Source organism: Monopterus albus, unplaced genomic scaffold (assembly GCF_001952655.1).
Source record: "Monopterus albus unplaced genomic scaffold, M_albus_1.0 scaffold233.1, whole genome shotgun sequence".
NCBI lineage: Eukaryota > Metazoa > Chordata > Actinopteri > Synbranchiformes > Synbranchidae > Monopterus > Monopterus albus.
Window position 1 is genome coordinate 107,138 of NW_018128113.1, and position 17,985 is coordinate 125,122.

General features: G+C 42.3%; 1 protein-coding gene across 7 annotated transcripts in view; it reads right to left on the bottom strand.

Annotated features, from left to right (window-relative positions):
• Positions 1-644: 644 nt before the first annotated feature.
• Positions 645-17,985, bottom strand: part of LOC109971726 (triple functional domain protein) — an 83,170-nt gene continuing 65,829 nt past the window's right edge. For 3 of the 7 annotated variants that reach the window (XM_020620157.1, XM_020620162.1, XM_020620163.1), the window contains 29 exons: positions 16,760-16,789; positions 16,151-16,293; positions 15,954-16,053; positions 15,498-15,762; positions 15,231-15,338; positions 14,704-14,897; positions 14,454-14,624; positions 11,292-11,387; positions 10,782-10,930; positions 10,582-10,648; positions 10,281-10,384; positions 10,113-10,182; positions 9,925-10,014; positions 9,623-9,715; positions 9,397-9,447; positions 9,226-9,303; positions 8,879-9,070; positions 8,343-8,523; positions 7,981-8,247; positions 7,407-7,903; positions 6,378-6,625; positions 5,928-6,069; positions 5,808-5,835; positions 5,508-5,670; positions 5,246-5,367; positions 5,075-5,153; positions 4,760-4,960; positions 4,515-4,653; positions 645-3,122 (listed from right to left, as the gene is read on the bottom strand). In XM_020620157.1, the coding sequence (XP_020475813.1) occupies positions 2,565-3,122; positions 4,515-4,653; positions 4,760-4,960; positions 5,075-5,153; positions 5,246-5,367; positions 5,508-5,670; positions 5,808-5,835; positions 5,928-6,069; positions 6,378-6,625; positions 7,407-7,903; positions 7,981-8,247; positions 8,343-8,523; positions 8,879-9,070; positions 9,226-9,303; positions 9,397-9,447; positions 9,623-9,715; positions 9,925-10,014; positions 10,113-10,182; positions 10,281-10,384; positions 10,582-10,648; positions 10,782-10,930; positions 11,292-11,387; positions 14,454-14,624; positions 14,704-14,897; positions 15,231-15,338; positions 15,498-15,762; positions 15,954-16,053; positions 16,151-16,293; positions 16,760-16,789 (4,626 nt within the window). In that variant the 3' untranslated portion in view covers positions 645-2,564. The remainder of the gene's footprint in view (positions 3,123-4,514; positions 4,654-4,759; positions 4,961-5,074; positions 5,154-5,245; positions 5,368-5,507; positions 5,671-5,807; positions 5,836-5,927; positions 6,070-6,377; positions 6,626-7,406; positions 7,904-7,980; positions 8,248-8,342; positions 8,524-8,878; positions 9,071-9,225; positions 9,304-9,396; positions 9,448-9,622; positions 9,716-9,924; positions 10,015-10,112; positions 10,183-10,280; positions 10,385-10,581; positions 10,649-10,781; positions 10,931-11,291; positions 11,388-14,453; positions 14,625-14,703; positions 14,898-15,230; positions 15,339-15,497; positions 15,763-15,953; positions 16,054-16,150; positions 16,294-16,759; positions 16,790-17,985) is intronic. The other 4 variants (XM_020620160.1, XM_020620158.1, XM_020620159.1 and 1 more) reach the window with 4 other exon arrangements.

Here is a 17,985-nt window from a genome sequence, read left to right on the forward strand (position 1 = left end):
AGACCTACTTATATTTTGATGTTACTTTTAGAGTGGGTCCATGAAAAGCCAAGAAACATTAGGCTGCTTTGTTACCACTCGTCACAGGCAGTGGTCAAATATTTGAATCAAACAGTCCCAAATCACTCGACGAAGCCCAAACTAGACTTTTGAGGCCATGTTAAAAATCCGATGATAGATCAGCTGAGATGAATGTTTTGATAGCCTGACGTATAACATATCTGGCTGTTGTATGCCATATAAATGTATAACAGTGATTTGATCTACACTCTGATGTGATTGAGTGCGGTTAGACCAATAAATCTGCCACACCAGTATGTTAACCATATTATTCAGTTTCAGTACTTGCAGATAACTGAGTGCAGGACAGAGAACCAGTGTTGAGGTCCCTATTCTTTCATAACCATAAAGTGTTTAGACAAAGTTCAAGTCTGACAACTGACTCAGAGGAGTTGTGTTTGAGGCAAACATGGTGGCAGCACACCAGAAAGTCGTCCAGTCACCAAATGTGTAGAAATGGCGCTTATCTACTCTCATAAACACTGAACTTGATGTTCATGCCAACTTTCCATTTTTGCTTAGTGTAAAAATGTAGTTCAAATGAGAAAAAAAAAACACTTAAAATGTCAGATACATGTGTTCATTAGTTTTAATTTTAACAACTGATGGCAAAATGAGAATATTTACAAGAGAAAATATGTATGATCTGTACAAAGAAATATACATGCAAAGATAAAAAAAACAAAAAGAAATGGCATTTATGAAACAAAAAAAACTGATAACAATAACGAAAAGAAAAAAAAAGTAAACTGAGGTATCCAGTCCATGTTTCTGGTTTTTAAATGGCCTGTGCACACCTTTGAAATAAATAAAAGGTACCAGAGGTCCGTGACTTCTGTTCTGGGTAGAATCCTTTTGAATGTTCAGCACTGTAAATATGGAACACTAAGTTATAGAAATAAGATTTTGGCTAAAAAGTATCTGTACATACAGTCAGATCATCATTTAGTAAATGATGCTCAGTATTCTGTAAATTACATGACTTAATGCCTTTCTTTGATCCCTGCCTTTTATTAAAGAGCACAGGAGCCTGAATGACATTGTTCCTCCAACTAGTGTAAACAGTCACTTCACAGATTACCCTATCTCAAGTGAAACACAATCACAATGAAACGCTTTTATTAAGTACTATAAAGCTACCGCAACTTTGGTGTACCAATACTACAGAGGCATACAGTACAAAAAAGTGTTAACTTAGTTTTGATCAAAAGAATGATTGTAGACTGTGACCTCGAGCACAGCCTGGCCTGGAAGTTGTAACACTCAAAGATCAAATAATCACAAACTACCGGCAGTGCTTGCAGTACCAAGTACATGCTTTTCTCTACATTTATTACAGATACAACCATTGTCTTCATAAATAGTTGCATAAAATGTTAAAGCCGCAACATTGCACATGATAATCAAACATAACATACAATGAGTGCATTTACAGTAATTTTGTTTTCCTTTGCCACCACATTCACTGGCATCTGATTGGCAGTCACTGCTACCACTGAGGCTCTGCCAGTCTGTCGTCCTGCTGTCCACAAGCAGGAGTCCACTGTGAGTGTAAGGGGAACGAAGGCAGAGGTCTATATACATGGTAAGGCCTGAACATCTCTGTGCAACACAAGTTTGTTCTAGGAAAAGCAGACAATGGTTTCTTCTCAGATTGGACAGTGCAGCATTGTTATTTGCAACATGGTCATCGTGGTATCTTAGTTTAAGCACTGCCATAAAAAGCTCTGTTTCCATCTGTAAATGTCTCAGTGAAGTCAAGAAGTTCATTCACTGTCTACAAAGTCCAAAGTAGCAGAGCAATTTTCAAACGGTGAGCATTTTCTACATTTTGTTTCTTAGAAATGTAGAGACAGTACTTCTCCTTTCTATATATTGTTTCTATAAGAAAGGGTTGCTTCTCAGAAGTCTGAGTTACAGTCTGTGTAAAAGAGCAAAACCCACAATGTCTTTGTCCCTCTCTGGCAACAAGAGGCAGGGCAGTTTGCTCTCACTGCTATCACTAGCTCTGTTGGCATGACGGTCTCCTGAAAGTGCTGCATCTGTGCAGCGGCGTCAAGGCTCAAGCAGCTGTTCTTCTGATCAGCTTCAACTCTTGGAAAATAAATTACTTATTTTTAAAATTAGATTTTTGATCACTTACCTACAAAATCTTTTGAGATTTTAAACCAGCAAGCAGCAGCAGTAGACAGAGGGCATCCATTATGTTATGTGACTGATGAGAGCTCCTGGCCATTGATTGGCTTAAGACCTCAGCAGGTCTCAATTCAATTGAAGGGACTACAGGACTTTATTAACAATCTGTGAAAGAGGATAAGATCAGCATTCATTTTCTCTTTTTTTAATGATCTAGACCATCAAGATTCAAGAGGACCCTGCAGCTCCTGCAATTTCAACACAGGACAACAAGTTGAAGTGTGTCCAGTTTCCTTCTGCTTTTGCCTAGTCTGATGAGGCAGAATGGACACAAGCTTGGTATGGAGTGATGAATGTCTTCTCAGGCTTCAAATTCGATGCTGAAGGCGACTTTGGATGAAATTCCTGACTCCTCCGATTGGCCGCGCATCAGTCTGATGTTTCCTCCTATCTATGAAGGAGATGAGGCGAGAGGTGTCCAAAAAGCCTTCTGCTTTGGCCCAGCCCTCAGCCAGGCCAGCCTGCAGCCACTGCTCCTGAAGGCAGAGCCCAGCTGGAGGTCTCCTGCCAGGATCAGTCCTCAGAAGCATGCAGACAAAATCCCGGGCTGCCTGGCTGACGCCCTGGAAATAATCCCCGGGAAAGCTGAAATCCAGTCGGCAGATGTTTAAGCAGGTCTCCTCGGTGCTCTCGTCCAGGAAGGGTGAGGCACCGCTCAGCAGCACATAGGTCACCACGCCCAGGCTCCACAGATCAGAGGTCAGTGACACCGGCTCTCCAAGGACCAGCTCTGGGGGGGCAAACTCAGGGCTGCCCAGTAGAGGGTGAATATAGTGGGCACTGTTGAGCTGGACAGCATCACCAAAGTCTGTGAGTTTGACCACTGGCTGGCCGCTGGGGGTGTGGGCCACCAGCAGGTTCTCAGGCTGGAACAGGAGCAAAGAAAAGAGACAAGTCTCTATTACTCTTGTTTACTTGCTTCTTTGCCCATGGTCTTAAGTGACAACAACACGTTTAAATAAAGCCTTAAAAGTTAGAAAGATGAGGATGTCTACATTATCTGGGGAGAGGGTAGACCTTTACAGACAGGGACATCATCACTCATGCTGGTTTAGAGGTAAAATGGGAACTTCAGTGAGGTCACCGCAGGCATGTACTGCTTGTTCAACAGCTGTTTGTTAAAGTGCTCATATGGTCTCCGTTACTGGATGATTAGGTTGCACCATGATTAACGAGCACTGTGATCACTGACTAGAGGCTCCCTGCTCACCTGTGTGAGCAGAGCAGCCTTGGCTTTGAGTAAATGGACACAGTGGAAAATGCAGTGGAAATGCAAAGTGCCCCGACCACATCAGCATCAGCCCTTCAAATTCTCGTCAAGTACCCATGTCTGTCTGTTAAAGAAGGAACTCTGTCTTGATGCACCAAGCGCCACTTGGTTTGTGTACAACACGGCTTTAGGTGGGCAGTGCTTCTGTATGGTGTTTGGCAAGGAAGGTAGTGGTGGAGTTACTCTGCTGACTACCAAGTGTTCCTTGTGCTATATGTCCCCTGCCCCTGGACATATAGCACACCCTGGACACCCTCTCTCTAGGAACTGTAGTGCCATACACATAGCAAGTGGACTGTACATGAACTACTTTGGAACGCTGCATTGAGATTTAGCGAATTATTACATTAAGTAGTAACTGCAGCAATAAAAATGTATTTCATACTGTCATAGTTAAACTTAATGTTGGGAGGCAACTACATCTGGATGGATTATTTATTGTTTCAGGAAATGTATGCTTCTTTGCTTTGTTGCTGAGAGCTAGATGGGAAGATTGATACGACTCTGCAGCTAGTTAGTTTTCTTAGCATGAAGGGTGGAAAAATAATCCAACCTGAAGATGGCAAAAGCCACATACCAGCATCTCTAAAGTCTACTAAATAACAGTTATCACAATGGACAAATACATGAAATTACAAGTTGTAGTTTTATGGAGGATTGTGGGTCATAGTAACTGCTGACTTCACATGTCACACAAGTAAGTGTCATAACTTAATCTTCTCATCTAACTCTGTCTGATACTCTTATCAGTTAAGTGCAGTGAAAGAGGGGAAAATGAGCAACGAGTATGGAAACCACAGATCCTCATCATATATGTTCCAGTCTCCATAGTAGCACAGTTTTTTTTTTTTTTGCCTCATTAGGAGAACAACTCGACATCCCCTGCCTTTTCATGTATATCAGTGTGTAATGGCAATGCTTTTTACACTCTTGCTCAGTTATGTAATATCAAGTGTAGTAATAAACACAATAAGGTGAAAGAACTTACTTTGATGTCCAAATGTGCTATCCTGCAGTTGTGCAGGTAGTGTAAAGCTTCTAAAACGTCCCGTAGGTAGCAGGCCACTTTCTCCTCTGTCAGATTCCCCCAGCTAACAATGTAGTCCAGCAGACGGCCTTGGTCGGCCCTGAAACACAAAACCAAACATCAAATGAAACAAACACTGAGGCGCTACACATCAGTAGGGATTAATTCCAGAACTTCTCATGTGGTCTTGTTTTATGTGTACTCACATCTCTAGGACCAGGACGTAGCTGCTGGGGGTTTCGTACGTGTCTATCAGAGCGACTATGTGGGGGTGCTGGAACCTCTGGAGGAGACTGAGTTCCTGAGTCACACTGTCCCTCCTCATCAACTTTTTGTTCACTTGTTTGACTGCCACCGTACGCTTTGTGCCCCGGTGGTCACAGCGCTTGACGACAGAGAAACGACCCCTGGTGGGAAGATGGAGGATCAGTTAGTGTTAAAGAAAGGCCAATGCTGACACAGTGTTGAGGAAAAACCTATTCACTGGTCTAACCAGTGAGACATCAAGGTCAGTCAGTTACCTTCCCAGTTCAACCACCTCAGTGTAGTAAGACTCAAAGTTGTCTTTCCAGCTCACTCTGATCCCATCAGTGGACACAGCTGAGGAAAATCAATGTTCACACTTAGCACCTGCAACGTCAGATCACCTTTAAAACAGAATTAAACTGTCTTTTCTGTGTCGGTGCTCTCACCTAACACTCTGAGGGTAGCTGATGACATCACACTGCCAAGCTCATTTGTGGCGACACAAGTGTACACACCATCATCCTCAGAGGCTACGCCAACTATCCGCAGCGTAGCTTCACCTGTATCACTGAAACAAACGCACATATTAATGTTCACCCAAGCTCAACGTTGAATTTCCTCACTATTGTGCATCAATTTTCTGGTTAACACAGAGTCCGCTGTGCACAATGCCCTGCAATAATTCCATAAAATGCTGTGTTTTCTTACCTGTAGGCGATGCTGAAGTGTCCGTTGTTGGTGAGGTTGCTCTGGTTGGGTCCTTTCCAGGTGACAGTGGCCCGGGGTCGACTGCAGACCTTACACCTGAGGGTGATGCTCTCTCCATTGTCACATGTCACATCACTCAGTGGTACTACAAACTCTGGGGGAACTGAAAGGAAAGAAAGGTGAGAATATCTTGGATTAAATCTTTAACTGTAACAATGTTAAACAGTAACTGTTAAGTGAGAATATATGAATTTATTGTTACTCTGCAAATAAACACAGTCCCGCAAAGTTAAAACTTACCATCATAGATGTAGTTTGGATTTAAAAGCTGGAATTAGAGTAAAAAGATGTCAGATGGAAAAATGTAGAAGTGTGACTGAAGAGCAGCATTATACACTCATGAGGTGTACTGATGCTCACCTTTACAGAAACCTTGTTGGCCAGGCCTTCTCTGGACTTCCTGTAACCGTTTTCCAGCTTGGTCTCTTTCTTCACCTCCTTCTCCTTCTTCTCAGACTTCTTTCGGATCCGCAGGGACGTGTGCCAGGATGAAGACTTCTTACTGGTACATGAAAATGTCACAAAAAAGGTATTTTCGATTACAAATTAAAAGCATGGGTTTTAGCCTTGACAGGTAAATGCCAACGTGTGAAACACATGAATTCCTCATCTAAGCTACTGGCATTAAATTTTGTTCTGCCAGTTTGTTCAGTCAATAGTTGCTTACTGTTATTAGCTAGGGTATAGTCAATCCCTACCTCTAATGTGAATGTAGTCTGTTATAAATACTAGAATGTAAATGTACAATTAATAGTTAATTTCTAAAACCCATCTGAAAAGAAAAAGTTATCCTTTCTTCAGAGGTCTTACTTGATGGATCCCTCGGGACAATCAGGGACGATGGCCGAGGTGTGTCCCAGCACAAATCCGGGGATCCAGCCTTCGGCAGCAGGGCCTTGCTCGGTAGCTGCCCTGAACACCAAGAACATGTTTTGCTGGTTGCTGGCCAAGATTTGGACCACTTCGCCCTGAATGACGCTGATCTCATCCTCCTTCACAGCGATGTAGTCCTGGGTCACCAACATGGTGGATACGCTACTGCTGCTGCTACTTTCACTCTGCACCACAAGGAGGAAACATGGGCATGTACAACCTGATGTTAAATGGAAAACATCTCAAGATTCAGAGGCAGTAGGTACAATAAGACAAAATATTTTTAAATCTAAATGAGAAGAGAAAATACAAGATCATTAGTTTTGGTGAGAAAAGTACCAATGAGGGAAAATAAATTAGCACCGAAAATAGTTTACTGTCCCATGACAATACTTTGCAAAAGATTAGATTAAAATGCAAGAAAGCCAAAAATAGTGGCTCATTACTACTTCCTGGAAAAAAGGTAAATGAATGAAGCAAGGCAGGGATAAGATAAAAAGATCCATTTCACTTGTCTTTGCTCTGCAGCTCTAGGCATACACGAGAAGATCTCTATTATTTACATTTGTAGGTGAACCACAAACGTCAGAGGTTAGTTGCAGGAAAAGTTTTGAGTAACAGACCATGAAGACAGCAGGAGGTGAAGGATGGCCAACAGGAAGTCAGGTGTTAGTACAAGCTTTTTTAGGATCAAGAAATCTAAAGACAGCCTGGAAAAAGAATCGCTGAAGAGCTGAGCAAGGTCCATTAGAGAGGTTCTGGACCTGAAAACGTTGACAAACAGTAGAAACTTCTGCTAGACTGTGAAGCTAAAGAGGATGATGCTGAAGAGCAGTGAAGGTTCTCAGAGATGCATAGTAGGGGACAGATTAGTAGCACTTCCTACAGCAGGCAGACAGGATAGACCAGGCCTCCACTGCCCTGGTGTTAGTCGGAGCAGCAAGGGGTAGCAGGTAGTAGTCTTACCCCATTACTCTGGGTGGACTGGATGGACTGCTCACTGGCTGATGAGCATGTACTCATGCGGTCTGCCTCCTTGCTGTGTGTGGAGTGTCTGTGGGTTTGGCTCCCAGATCCAGAACCAGTCTGGATCTGGTTTGAGTTCTGACGGACTGGACTGTCTCCTGCGTCCCCAGGGAAGGTGAACGATCCAGGCCGGCTGGCTGGGGAGCCTGGCATGGAACTCCAGAATCCAGATCCAGACTTCTGGCTGGGACTAGGGGGGGGTGGGGGAAGGACATCTTTGCCAGAAGCAGAAGTGGTCATAGGGGTCATGGCTTCTGGCTGTGGCTTGGAAGTAGGTGTGGAGGGCAGAGGCCCAACCATGGCATGGGGGATAGGGGCTACAGCACTGGCAAGAGTGGGGTTCTCTACTTGGTCCACCTGGATCTGGCGGGGGCGCTTGCCCTTTGGGCTACCCCCTGGAGGGAGCAGGGGAGAAGGGACAGAACGAGGGGACACACCTGGATCATAAGTGAGCAAAACTCACAACTCAGCCACATTTTGCACCATCTCACAAATCTAGATACATGTTCCATACCTGACATTCTGTTGGGGCCATCAGGGTCATTTCCAGTGTGGTGCCGTAGGGGTTGGGGCAGGCGGGAGGGCTGGGGGATCCTGGAGGGACGACGAGAGCCACCCTGGGGTCCTGAAGGGAAGGAGCTGCTTTGGGAGCTTCCACCTCCAACTGTAAGAGGTGCACTGGACCCACTGCTACCTCCACCTGGAGCTCCTAGGCTGGGCACACATGACCCGCTGCTTGCCCCTAAGTGGTTCCTCTGAAACTCTATTGGTGAGGTCAGAGCTGTGATGAGGTACAAAAGAGATGAGGCCAAACACGTAGCAAAACAGTTTGTTCTATAAAACATGTACTCTGTACGTGTGCGTGTGTGAGCTCACCATTGAGGAAGTTGCGTTGGCTCTCAAGTATCTGGCTGATCTGAAGAGTCCAGACCTCTCGCACCCCTGGGTGGGAGGAGTGCAGCACAAAGGACTCCACGGTGCCATTGGTCGACCGAGAAGTGAGAATGAACTTGCAGGGATCACCTTCCACATTGTCCTCCAGGCCCAGACAGCTGACCTACAGAATGAGAAACTGTTTACCTGATACCTCTCTTCTAAGATTTTATATTTTTGTTGATGAGTAACTTTTGTCTTTCTTCAATTAGCTTACTCTTCCATTGTAAACACTGTGTTTATTGTGTTTCAATAAATCAGGTAATTATGTCTTCAAAATCTTAAAAGCTGCCATAAACCGTAGTCGAGTTTGTGGATATTGCTTAAGACAGTCTTTGTCCAAAATAAAATATGACTTTACATAGATGTAAATCCAAATCTTAACTGTTTTATGAGTGGCAGCTATTCATCCATCCACTGATCTTCATTGAAAGTTACCTAAGTTGTGCACATCTTTACCCCCCTCACATGTCCGTTACCTTGATGCTGTTCTTGTAGAGAAAGCCAGGCAAGGAAAACCCTTTCTTCTTGTCTAGGGGCTCACTAAAGATGACCAGCTGCTCAAAGAGGAAGACTCTCCTCTCCTTCATCCGACCGAGCAGACTACCTTCGGGGTCAGACACCATGAACGTATCCTGTAGTAAAAGGCGGCCCTGGGCCACGATTTTTCCCTGGAGAGAGAGATAAACAAGATGGAAATGGGAAGATCAGATATTGGAAAGAAACAGAATGGGACACTACAAGTTAAGTTTGGCCAATTCAGGTTTTGAAACATATGTTATCTTAGTTTATAGCATCATTTTCTATCACTATATCATTTCCTTACATCAAATCCCTGAAGCCGGCCAACATTCATCATGTCGTTACACCTTTTCGGCACAATGCACATGACCTCCACTGCTTTCTGCAAGAGGCAGAAATGTTCAGAAGGTTGGTGGGATTCCTGAACAGATTTTTCTTAATTGTAAGCATTTAAGACTTGTATGTCTTTTCTTACCTCCAGTTCCGCTGACTCCAGGCCAGCCCTTTTAGAGTGTTTCAGGAAATCCTAAAATGGAAACATTTGCAGATAAATTAAAAGAACACTACACATTAACACTAGTGTACATTATAGTAAGGAAATAAGAAATATGCAGTAGATGGCAGAAGGTAAGACAAAAAAAGGGGCAACATATACAGCAGATAGAGCTCTGGTGCCTCCTGCTGTACTGAAGCAGACCAACCTTGAGCAGGAGCTGGTATTTCATGATCCTCTGAACTGGCTTAATGAGCAGATCTGTTATCTGTAGCCTGTGTCCCAGCTGCTGCTTCAGATCCTAACAACAGTCAAGTCAAGTCAAATTTTATTTGTATTGCCCAAAATCACAGGTTTGCCACAAGGGCCTTACAGTCTGTACATCATACGACATCCCGTCCTTAGACCCTCAAATCAGACCAATGTTTTAAGATCCCTAAAGACTTCAGAGGTCAGTGGAGAGCCTGGCAGCGACATCAAGTATGTCACATGGTTTGTAACAGCCTTTACCTCGAAGAAGGTGTCGATGTACTCTGAGACAATGTGCTCTGACTTGGGCTTGTTTTGACAGTACACCACATACATGTTTAGTCTCCGTTCCTGGATACACAAAGCACACACATTCACAGTGTGATCAAATGTATACATTACAAGCATGTACAAATAAAGCAGAATCTGCAAATTTGCTGCGAATGCACCTGTTTGAGAAAGAGGGGTCCCAGTCTGTCAGGGTCCTCCAAGCATTTCTCCAACTCACTGAGGAAGAAACTGAAAAAATACAGACACAGAAGAGAGGACGTAAGCTACAGCACTAATGAACATAAACAGGGGAAGCTCTGCATTCTCCATATGTGCACGCTACTTACTCTTTGTGCCAGTCATAGATTTGATGGATATTGCCAAACACAATTTTGTCTTTTCCCTTCATATCATCAGGGATACCCTCCTCCTTTATGCGGCTTATGTAGCCCTTAAGATGGAGACACACAATCACAAATTTACAAGAGCTATGAGCAAATTATTCAGATACTTTGTGACATCTTAAACTCTAGAAAAGTTAAAATAAAACTGCTCTGATTGACTTACCACCAAAGAGCCCACTAGAAAACCAATAATAGTTCAGACAGATCTGTAGTAATGTACAACTAATTATAAGTATCGACTCACCTCCACTACCAGGCTGAGGTCCCTCACATAATCTCTCTCCGTCTCCACCAACTCCAGCAAAACATAACTAACGCAAAAGAAAAAGAAAAAGATCTTGGACTTAAAATCAAAGGAATCTAGAAAACTCTCCAAACATCCCTGAAACGCCTCAGTGTGTGTGTGTGTGTGTAAAACACACATGATTAAGCTAGTGGACGTACTGTCTTTTCTTGAGGATGCTGACTCTGCGTTCATCCATCTCTTCCATGGGGGAGGAGGAGGAGAGGAGGGAGTTGTCAGAAGGGTTGAAGGAGGGAGAGCTGCTGTCTCCCTGTTCTACTGACAGAGAGCTGGGTCTGTCCTCCAGAGCCTGCACCAGGAGGAAAAAACCAAAACAAAACAGAATATTAACAAATGTTTGGGGGAAGAAGTCTTTGGGTCAGTTAGGCTGATTATTTACAGTAGATCATGTTAATTAAAATAAATTATATTTATCTTGGAGCTGACAGGTGTTCTTTAAATAAAGTAAGGTCAGTATTCCTAAGCATAATGAAATACAAGACTCTCAACTTAACTCAAATTTTATGAAGAAATCTATTCAATAGAAGAGCTTTTAAAACAAAATGTCACATTTTAACTGTAAAGACGTCACCTGAAGACCACTATGTCAATACATTCTTAAACTTAGAATGTGATGATACATAAAGGTTAGCGTGTTCTTGTTTTCTTACCATCTTGCTTTTGACCAGCTCCTCGATGGCGCTCACCAGCTCAGCGGCACTGGGCGTCTCTGAACTGGATGGACGAACCGACAGACGAGAAGAAGTCTGTGCAAAAATGGACAGATGAGAGGACGGAGAAAGAACAAGCATAAGAACCTGGTAAGCCATACACTCCAACAACATTTTCTGCTAACTCTCCATACAGAGAAAATAGTGGCAATTAAAAGAGTAACCGTACCATAGTTTATAACTAATAAAAGCTTTACTTAACCATTGAAATGACCTAAGTCATTTAAAGGGACCTACTACATTTGCCATTTAAAACAGCAACTTCTTCATATCTAAAACAATAAATACTGTAAAAAAATTCGACTTATTGAACCCATGAATGTGAACCCACATACAATGACTTAGAATAGTCCACAAATGGATAGCAAAAAAAAAAAAAAGCTTAATATTAATTTATGGTTAAATGCCATGCTTAATTTTTGGTTAAGATTAACTTCATGCTTAGCTTTTGTTAGTATCTTATTTATTAATTTTATTATAAGTGAAGGTTTTACTTTAGCTATTTGTGTGAATGATGACTTAGTGAAAATGTTGGTTACATGTTCGATGCTGGAATTTAAAGAGATCCAAAAAAGATGCTTCCATTAGTGAAACCCCAGTGCTAGGAGTTTACAGCTAAAGGTTAAAAGAAAGTGAAAAGGAGATGTGCATGAAATTTTAAAACTGTCAGTGAAACGGTAAAAGCATGGGGCCGAAAATGGGTGAATGAAATTAAGAAGTGGGGAAAAAAGTGAAATGTCAAAAAATAGTGATGAGGAGGAAATAAAGTGATGTTTGACTGGTAGATATTTCTGTTGCCTTCTCAGGTGATGATGAACAGCCTTTGAAATAAAGAGAATATGCTAATAGAGCGAGAATGAAAGAGGCATATGTATGTATGTATGTATATATATAGTTTAGGAGTCTCTCACCCTTGCTGTGCTGCGCTTCAAGACTTTCCTCAATTAGGTTTTCTGGGTGAGGCTGTGTGCCCTTCTGGCCTCGCCAGCGTTTAGAGATGCCAATTACTCGCATGGGTAATGACGTTAACGCACAGAGGGTAAAAGGGAGATGAGGACGAGCGGGCAGGGGCAGGTGAGGAAGGGAGTAGTGAGAGGGCGGGGTGATGGGAACAGGGGGGGCTTTTAAATTTTTTCCTCAGCATGGGGTCGCTTTAAAATGTCTACGGAGGGCAGATGCCAGCACAGGTGACAATCTGACATACTCTCCTATTTGTGCTTGTTTTAATCACTTACCAACCTCCTTCCAACATAGAGTTTGAATGATAAACATGCAGTTAAAAAAGATGGAGTCCTGTGTTCTTCTATCCCACTCAAGGCAAATTCAAAATTTCCTCAAAAACTATAAAAGTTGAGGCACTACAGCCTCCTGATGTGCACTGGAACAAAAAGAAAAACCCTCCACACTACTTTTTATTTAGAGATAGGAGCTAAATGCATCCGCTTTACATCTACACTTTCCCTTCATGCATGCTCTTGCTCATCTACCAGGTGACTCTCCATTACAGCGGTGTGTTGAAGAAACAGGGCAGAAGTCAAAACAAGTGAAACTAAGAAAGATGTGAGGAAAAAACTACAGTAAAGAAAATCAGGAGTGCTTAAGAGAAGAGTGACTTTTATGGGCCAGAGAGGTGTATTTTAAAAAGAACTGCAAGCATCATTTCTTTTCACTCTACTGTGAAAACTGTTATGGAAATCAAAGAAAAAGAAGTTAGGAAGGAGCATTTAAAGCTGAAGAGCGCGGGAAAAAGAGAATTGAAGAACTGACTAAGGGAAGAGACAGAGGGGGAAGAATGGGGCTTTTCAGATGGAGAGGTATGGAAACTGAGACAAAGCAAAGACAGGACAGAAATCAAGGTAATGCTACAGCATGGCAAACAGCAAACGATACAACCAGGAAACAAAACAAAAGAGAAACAGAAATTAGTGTCAGAGGGGTCTTCGCTTAAGTCGAGGAGGAGACTTGGACTGCCTGAAATGTTTCTTTGCTTTCTGCTTTAGAAGAGAGGGGAGAATATGATGCAACATGCCAAGATAAAATGTTATGCATAACAGAAACTAAGGAGTCACTTAAAACTGTGTCAGGAAATGTCCTTTTTGTAAAAAGTGGCAGACTTGACATGAGTGAAAATGTAACTAACAGGAATTAAAAATCATAACAGCAATGATACAAAAGAGAGCCTGCAAAAAATATATATATTTAATTTAAGATGACAGATAGTGCTTACATTAGCTACTGTTGTTGCTCAAAAATATGTCGTACTCATTTGATATAAATGTTGCAAAAGCCATCTACCCTGTCGACCTTGTACACATTTTCTTGTACAAAGCATGTAGTACTGTTTCATTACTGACTTCCATAGTCAGCTTCTTAAGTTGATGGTAGGATCATATGTGGCTTTTTCTTAAGGACACACCTATAGTATACAGAAAACACTTCACACCCCATGTTAAGTACTTAAAAATCCAGGGATAATACTGTTCTCAACAAAGGTACAAATAAAGCAGTTCTCTAGAGACTGAGCAATAGTGGCTATGTTAAATCTCACATTCTGTAACTTTAAACAACAAATCCCAGTGTTTATAACAGGACATAACATTAGGCACAGTGGTTGGAGCCTTTAAAAGGTAATTATTTACACTGCATTCTGAGAAACAAATTAAATCTGATCTGTGGAATTATGGTATGATGGCCAAACATCTACAGTCAGCGAAAATTCATCTCACTGACAAATGTTTTTAGACTACTGAAAATAACCAGGTGCACTGCAGCCTTTAGGATCAGTAAAATATAATATTATAGCTGTGTTGCCATATTCAGATGAACAAAAATCCTTGATAGTGCCTAGACTAATATCATGACATCTAGATTTGACTAGCCCCCCAATTCCATAAGGAAGAAATAACTTGTGTCCAATCTAATTTAAATTTAAAGAATACTGTGAAGCAAAAAATGTTAAAAATCAAAGGTGAATACAGTTTGTATCCCAGACCCAAACATATATCACTCCCCTGCTTCTCCTCTTCATCTCATCACCTGCTTCCATCCCTTTTCTCTGTCCCCTGTCTTCTGTCCCCACTGTAACATCCTCCCTCTCCTCACCTTGTCATCCTGTGATTCTGGCTGCAGCAGACTGTGCTGCTGGATGGCCATAGGTGGAGGCAGAGGTACTGAGTCAGCACCCTCCTCGCCCTCCTCCTCCCCACAGCTCTGCATGCCTGAAGAACTGGACTTGGACAAAGTGCCACTTGACAAGCCCTCGTTACGAACCCTCTGCAACACACATGGACAGCAAAGTATAGATTAATACACAATACTGCACAGAAGCCTGGTCAGAGGTATATCCACCCACCTCCTCTATGGTCTCTTCCTGAGGTGTAGCGGCGCTGTCGTCTGAGTCTTTCTGGGAGCCAACCATCACTTCTCCACTCTTCCTCACCTCGCGGCTCTTCTTGTGCTTGTGGGCCAGTTTCTTCACATGGCCATCTGCTTTGCCACTACTTAGCCGACGCACTGGGCTGGTCAGCCACTTCCTCAGAGTGTTACCTAGGAATAAACCAGAAACGTCATCCTCAGCTTACTGCAGTATATAAGATCATTTAAAACCACATAGCCAAATAACAGAGGAACGAAAACCTAGCTAAACATACAGTTTTGGTAAGATTTTATCCCCAACATTTAATTTAATAGTTGGCATAAATCATATTCATACAGAATACAGTTCCAAGTAACTTGTATAGGAAAAATTTGATTACCTTTGTAATGTAAAATTACAAAAGTGATTCTTTTGCACATTGTTCTGATGTTACTTTTTTGAGTTTTGTACACTTTCACCGGGTTTTCAGAGAACAGACACAACAAAAAATATGGCACAGGTACCTGGACGCTTAGGGCCAGGTGATGTGTGGGAGCCAATGCCGTGACCCGGCTGGAGCGTAGCAGACGACCCTGGTATGATGGAGTCATTGCTGCACACCGACAGAGTGTCTGTGAAAGTCAAAATAGTGTTATGGTTTAAATCTGCTTCATGATGCAGACATTTACAAAGTATCTAATGAGTTTTTGTTTCAACCCAAGTGTATAACATTCCTTTAGCAGTGAACAAATATCCTTTCCTCCCCAACAGACACACACTGTTAAACTGACCATTCACACCACATCCTGTACCCTTGTGGTTGAAGATGCCCTCCATCTCCATGGAGGATCTAGAATGAGCAATGCAGAGCATGGAGCAGGGCACCAGGCCCTCCTGGGCAGGGGAGCGGTCTGTGGTCCTGACCAGGCACCAGTCTGACTTGTCATGACAACGCTCCAGAACCTCCACTGTCTGGCCACGTCGCACCGTCAGCTCGTTGCTATTGCTGGCCATGAAGTCGTGTATCACCACAGTCAGCTCACAGCCACCAGAGAGCTGAGAGAGAGGAGACAATCAAGAGCTGGTTTTCATGTAATATTTGTCCCAAGAACAACAGGCAAAGGTGAACAATAATGCCAGATGTGAAACATGCTTAGCTAGAGAGATTTTAGTGTTCTTCTACAGTAACTGATGAATGTGTGCAATTAGGACATTATTTTGGAACATCAGCATGCATTTGTTCCCACCTTATCGCTGTCCAGTGTGTTCTGTGAAGTGCGGGATGCAAGTGAGATGGTGTCTGGTTGGCTGCTGCCTTCACCCTGACTGTCCAAGTCCTCTCCATCCCTAACAGACACATACATTATCAATAAAATGTGACCAATGGGATCAAACTGCCCTTTTGGTGAATAATTACATCTTAAATTGAAGCTGTCATGTTTACCTTCGTCCCTTGTGGTGCTTTGCTGTAGTTGCTTTCGGAATATGAATGGGCTCTTTGAGTGCGCCTCTCAGGTGAATGGTGCGCTCCTGGATCACCTCCCTGATGTGCTTGATCCAGTCTTGTTTGTTCTCAATGCTTGATGCCTATTATTGATCAGTGATGGAGAGCATTCAAGTCAACAGTTGCCAGGAAATTAACTTCTGTTGGAATTCTTGTTTGACTGTTTCACACAAGCCTGACCTCTTGTCATCTCTTATCGTCTGAAGGAATCTGTCAGATGAATTTTATTTGATATGAGCTCACTCGGCTGTGGACTCCTAGAATAGTGATTCTCAACCTTTTTGTCAGCTAAATCACAAAAGTTCCCTCAGATAAACTCAAACGCAGCTTCCTTGACACTATCAACTAGAGAAGTACATCCTGAAGTACAGGCAGTGTTAATTCATGTTGTGAATCACAACCCCTCTGTCTCACAGCTATGGCATTTGCCCATTTACAGTGTTCTTAAGCTACTGTTAAAAAAGAGCAAGGATAAGAAATGCTTAGAGTTTGTGTTTCAGACTTGTGAGAAATGGTTCAGGGCTGTGTTGTGGGATAGTTTGTACTCACCATTGCTCCATGTTTGGATCCCTGACTTAGCTTTGAATTTAAAATATAAAATAGAGAATTTCATTGGTTTGGTTTTAGAAGAGGTACATGACAATTTTTATGCTAATAAAATGGGGTGACATGATAAAAACATACAACACTGATAATTTGCCTTTACGACATAATGAAGGCCAATTAAAGGTGTAGCAGACTGTAATGTATAGTGTGTAGGTGTGAACATGTGTAGTTAGTTATGACACATTTCCTTTACAATACACATACCACATGACTGCTTCTCAGTGGTTAGTTTGGTAGTCAACATATATTATAGAATTGTAATGCTCAGAATTAAATATGTTAGGATGTTGGCTTCATGCTGTTCCAAAGGCTGACACAACTTTCAATCCATGACAGTATTCAAGAGAAAAACACACCAAGTTGTTTGAAAAAGGGGGGACTTGAAAACATTACTCAGAGAACTAAGTTATTTCTTACTCCTCCAGTGGCGTTCAAGCCATTAAAAAGCTTATATTTGTCTGGTACAGAAAAATGGCTACTTGTCACTTTCATAAAGTGGCTTTGAGCCAGGATGGGGCATTGTGGGCGTTCAGGAGTTGAGTCAATGTCAGCAGCGTTGGTGGAAGCATGTCAGCCTACAGAGAGAATCAGAGATACAAACATCCACAGAAAACACAGCCCCAGATACACAAATGCGCCTGTGTTTGTTAACAGATGGAATAAGGCAGAATCTAACCAGAGGACAGAGGCTAGCAGAGAGAGACAGACAGAAGACAGAGAGAAAGAAGAAAGAAATCAGGGAGACAGAGAAGAGTTTGTGACTTCAGAACGCTTTGGTGTCACCTTCAAGCTGCTCAAGCAATCAGACAAGACATCAGAGTACAAGGGAAAAAAAGAAGGATAAGGCTGAATATGAAGAGAGCAGACTGAAAACTGGGTTAGACCGACATAAACATACCCAATGCACTAACTGGATGTTTGTTTGATTACATATTTATTATACAGTGAGGCAAATAAGCATTTGATACACTGCCGATTTTTCAAGTTTTTCCTACTTACAGAGAATAGACAGTTGGACAGTTCTGTAATCTTCATCGTAGGTACACCTCAACTGTGAGAGACAGAATCTACTAAAAAATTCCAGAAAATCACATTGTTAGATTTTTAAATAATTTATTTCCATTTTATTGCATGAAATAAGTATTTGATCACCTACCAACCAGCAAGAA